This window comes from Oncorhynchus gorbuscha, linkage group LG23 (assembly GCF_021184085.1).
Source record: "Oncorhynchus gorbuscha isolate QuinsamMale2020 ecotype Even-year linkage group LG23, OgorEven_v1.0, whole genome shotgun sequence".
Classification (NCBI taxonomy): domain Eukaryota; kingdom Metazoa; phylum Chordata; class Actinopteri; order Salmoniformes; family Salmonidae; genus Oncorhynchus; species Oncorhynchus gorbuscha.
In genome coordinates, this window is record NC_060195.1 from 56,044,712 (window position 1) to 56,048,974 (window position 4,263).

The 4,263-nt window shown below is 44.6% G+C and overlaps 1 protein-coding gene across 1 annotated transcript; it reads right to left on the minus strand.

The window, feature by feature from the left end:
* Positions 1 to 1,126: 1,126 nt before the first annotated feature.
* Positions 1,127 to 4,094, minus strand: LOC124011112 (claudin-34-like). Its single transcript, XM_046324147.1, has 2 exons — positions 3,939 to 4,094; positions 1,127 to 3,248 (listed from the first exon to the last, which is right to left on the minus strand). Exon 2 carries the CDS (start codon positions 2,952 to 2,954, stop codon positions 2,175 to 2,177), a length of 780 nt encoding a protein of 259 aa, XP_046180103.1. The 5' UTR covers positions 2,955 to 3,248; positions 3,939 to 4,094; the 3' UTR covers positions 1,127 to 2,174.
* Between the last annotated feature and the right edge of the window lie 169 nt (positions 4,095 to 4,263).

Here is a 4,263-nt window from a genome sequence, read left to right on the forward strand (position 1 = left end):
TTTTCACTCCAACCCTAATCTAGCGCACCTGATTATAATAATTTGCCGGTTGTTAAGCTGAACCAGGTTAATTACAGCTGGGGTTGGAGCAAAAACCTACAGGAGGCTAGTTCTCCAGGAACAGGGTTGGAGAGCCCTGGACTGGAGACTAAAACCGCAGTCAGGTCGTTTAATATCCTCATTCTGCCCATGATGAGAGTGTGTCCTGCCCACTATAAAGTCCTCTGCATCCATTAGCCAGACCACAACCAATCCTCTCAATGAGTCGAGTTCCTCTGCAAACCAAAAAAAAAAAAGAAGTGTTGGACCCCTGACGGAAAAAGCTATTTTGTTCCCTCCCAACACAGTGTGCTGTCCACAGGATCTGACTGTTCGGACTTTCAGCCAGAGTAACAATCCCCACTGTGATTGTCCTTACTCCGGCTTTGAGAGGTCTGGTCAAGGACTCATATGCCCTGCCACAGCCAGTCTCAGCCCCCTCCCCTGCACTGTTCACATGAACGGGGCCCAAAATGAGAATTAGAGGCTCCACAATACACATCACTTCTTCTTGGCCACTGGTGTCTTCATTTTGGGATCACAATTAACTAGGACATTACTTACATTTATCAAAGCAAGTTAAACAAAAAACCTGAATGAAAACATTTAAAATCCTCAAAAAGAGCAACGAATGAACACATTTGGAGAAAATAAAATTGAATCCCTTCCTCTTCTGTAGCACAATCAAATGGATGATATGATTTTGTGGGACTGCGACTGTCAAAACACCTTTCTGCCAGAGCCAATATTTAACTTGAACACGGTAACACCTTACGGCCCCTAACGGAAGCCTCGTTACCAGGAAACAATGTGGTCTAATAGGGGCAGACAGTGTGTGTGTTCCTAATTGCACCCTTTTCCTTGTATAGTGCACTACATCTCTGGTCAAAAGTAGTGCACTATATAGGGAATAGGGTGCCATTTGGGACAAAACCAGTAACTACCCAGCGTTCACCAGTCAGTGGGGGAGCTCTACAGAGCGCAGACTGCAAGGCAGTCAGGGATAGAGGATAATTGAGGTCCTTGCCGGGCTGTCTAAAACCAGACCGAGGAACAATCCTGTTGCTACTCCACATCAAAACAAATACAGTGTGTGATAAGATTGTATTGATTCAAACATGGTCTCTTTTAAATCACATGATTTATCACAACTATTTCTGATTGAATTGTGCATGTGTACAATATTGTTCGTGGATGTCAAGAGCCCTTAAAAGTTAAAGAACCCATTTTGAATGTGATGAAATAAAACTGAAACGGTACAAATTCGGCATAATTGACAAAGAAATGCATTCAATGGCATCAGCAATACAAGTATGAAATGTAAAACATTTAATGTAATCAGTTTTTTAAAACTCCCTTCGGAGTTATTGCAAGGCAATGACTAGAGAGGTGTGTTGCAAGCATGTCCTCAAAAGAGAAAGTGTGTCTCTTTGTGTACCCTCCAATTTACTGCTTCTCTACAGTGGCAGTATTAACTCAATACAACACAAACACACTGTGAAATACTCTTGACTATTAAATTAAATGTGCTTTTCTGATATCAACTACAGCACAATCATTCGGTATAAGAATGTTACGAATCAATGTAGGATCATATAATCTGACATATTTTAAAGGGGCAATCTGCAGTTGAAACAATAGCAAAGTGGGTACCCCACCACCGTTTTGGTAAACACCTGAGGGACGGGCTGGAGAAACTTAAGCATTCTCACATCCATAGACAGAAGTATGGATACGAGGACTGACCATCCAGGGTAACAAAATTATAGTTAACCACATTGTCGCTATACAGTGTTTGTTTACAATTACTTAAACAAGCGGAGTTAAACTAGCTTATATTTGGGGTTCTGATGGGTATAACAGTCGAACTCATGAAGCATTTCTAAGTTATATTCTTCAATAATCAAATTAGGTGTACACGGAGTATACAAAACACTAAGCACTCCTGCTCTTTCCATGACAGACTAGGTGAATCAAAGGTGAAAGCTATGATACCTTATTGATGTCACTTGTTCGGAGGTCGGTGGGTTCTCATACGAACCATATAGTTAAATCAAACGGCTATTCTTTTATGTCACATCAAATACAACATTGAATATGGTCAAATCATGTCTGATTTCAGAAACAAACTAAAATCACAAGTGTTCATCAGAACGGAAGGCAGGATTGTCCATGGCCTGAGAGTTATTCAAACTGTCTCCTGGGTCTGTGGGACACGGTACGGATAATGTCCCAACACTTGACCCATCAAAGTGTCTCGCCTCTGGACCAGAAGGCTCCACTCTGGGTCCCACCTTGACAGGGAACCTGTAGAAGATGAAGATAACTCCACTGACGATCATCATGAACGACCCTACGATCCCGACCCCGATCCCTGCCCCAGCGTTCTGGGTCACAGGTGCAGGGGGCATGTGGAAGTTCGACGGGAACGCAATCGTTTGATTGGTCACCACAGAGTTCAGGTTCCACAGGAGAGGTATGAGAAAACACACAGCGGACAACAAGCACAGAGTACCAGCCACTGCGAACGCACAGCGGATAGGCGTCTGCTTCTCCAGGCCAAAATAGACGTTCCTGAGGGCGTAGACGGCGGCAGCGTTCCCACAGAACCCCACGACCAACCCTATTAGAGTGAGCACCTGGGCCGTGGCGACCTCCGGGGGCGTGAAGGCGTCCGACAGCGCCATATTCTGACAATACATGATCCTGAACCCCGAGGTCACGAGGGTATGGCTATAGAAACACACCCTCCAGATTCCGACCCAGGCCACTCCTGAGGTGATGAAGGTCAAGTCGGCCACCTGCCAGACCCTCCACTGGATGAGTCCAAGGGTCACCGCGGTAAGGACCCAACCCACGGCGCTCAACCACAGGCTGACGAACTGAGGGTGAGCCGTGTGAACCAGGTATGCCATATCATAACACACAGAGAGCCTCACCTGAAACGGACAGCCAAGATAATCCACCGACAGTTCTCTTAGTCTGCCTACAGACAAACAACATCTTCCGATCAGATGAACTGAAGCCCCGTCATCTCAGAGAGCTGCCATACTGAATGAACAGTGATCGATCTTCTTACTGATCCTGTTTTTCACCCTCAGGCTCCAGTCTCGCACCTCATATTAAGGAAGAGGCTTGAATACGTGGTCGTTTTCCCCCAGATCCGGTCCTGCTGTCTCTAGGTTGGAAGACAAAGCAACTGCTGCCCTCTGAGAGGAAAAATAAACATGCAATGTGGTGAGAGCAGGCAGCTAACACCACACCTGTGAATGTGAGGAGCCTCGACGCAATACATATTTGAGGAGGAAAGACAAAACAGAGAGATGAATGACTGAATGGCTATGGCAACTGGTGCCATGAAAAAGTCTACAAACAGGGAAATTACAATGGGGGTTAAATGCAGTGGATAGGGACACATGAACTAGATGTTTTCAACAGGCTTTATGTCCCCATTTTAACTCCGTCAAAAGGACGTGGTATGGTTTATCGCATGCCACAACGCAACACAATCAACATGTGTAAGAGTATGCCGGTCGTGGGAGAATTCAAAAAGTGAACTTGTCATATGTCATAGCTGAGGTTGTTGTTAAACTGAACAAATGAGTTCAAAGACACATGCAGTAACCAAGAATAGCATGTGAACACGTTGATTGGATAGAAGACAGTGGGTTAAAGCATATAGCATCATTAAAACAACACAATCCCCATGGTGACGTCGAGCACCTAATTATCACTATGGAAATCTAGCAATTTAGTTTGCCTTGTCAGAAAATTGCCTTTATACATCAACTGTATGACGTAAAAGACAGACAGAGCACGCTAGATTGATAATCAAATACACAGGATGTGGTGATAAAAATCAAAATACAAAACTGATATCGGACAAAACAACACATTACCTCCTAGTTCTGACAGGTTAGTAGTTGTGAGAGCTACAGATCAGCAGTCAGTGTGCCGGACCGGCCATCAATCGTCCTGTGTTCATACCGATGTAAACAAGACCGACGCTTCCTCATCTTGTACAACATATAAAGTCACAGTCATAACATCTCTGTGAATGATTGACTCCTCTATTGCTATTCACCAGAAAGAGGAAAGGGAAGGCGGGGCTAATTAACCGATCCTACAATCAGGCCACACTTAAAACCCTGCCATTTCTTAGCTTAGTCATTGTCGTTACGGCCACTGGCCAGTTGGGTAAGAAGGTCACAAATACCAAGACCG

What these genes read in the sequence shown, in the direction of transcription:
- LOC124011112 (XM_046324147.1), bottom strand. Translation starts at nt 2,954, where the DNA reads ATGGCATACCTGGTTCACACGGCTCACCCTCAGTTCGTCAGCCTGTGG.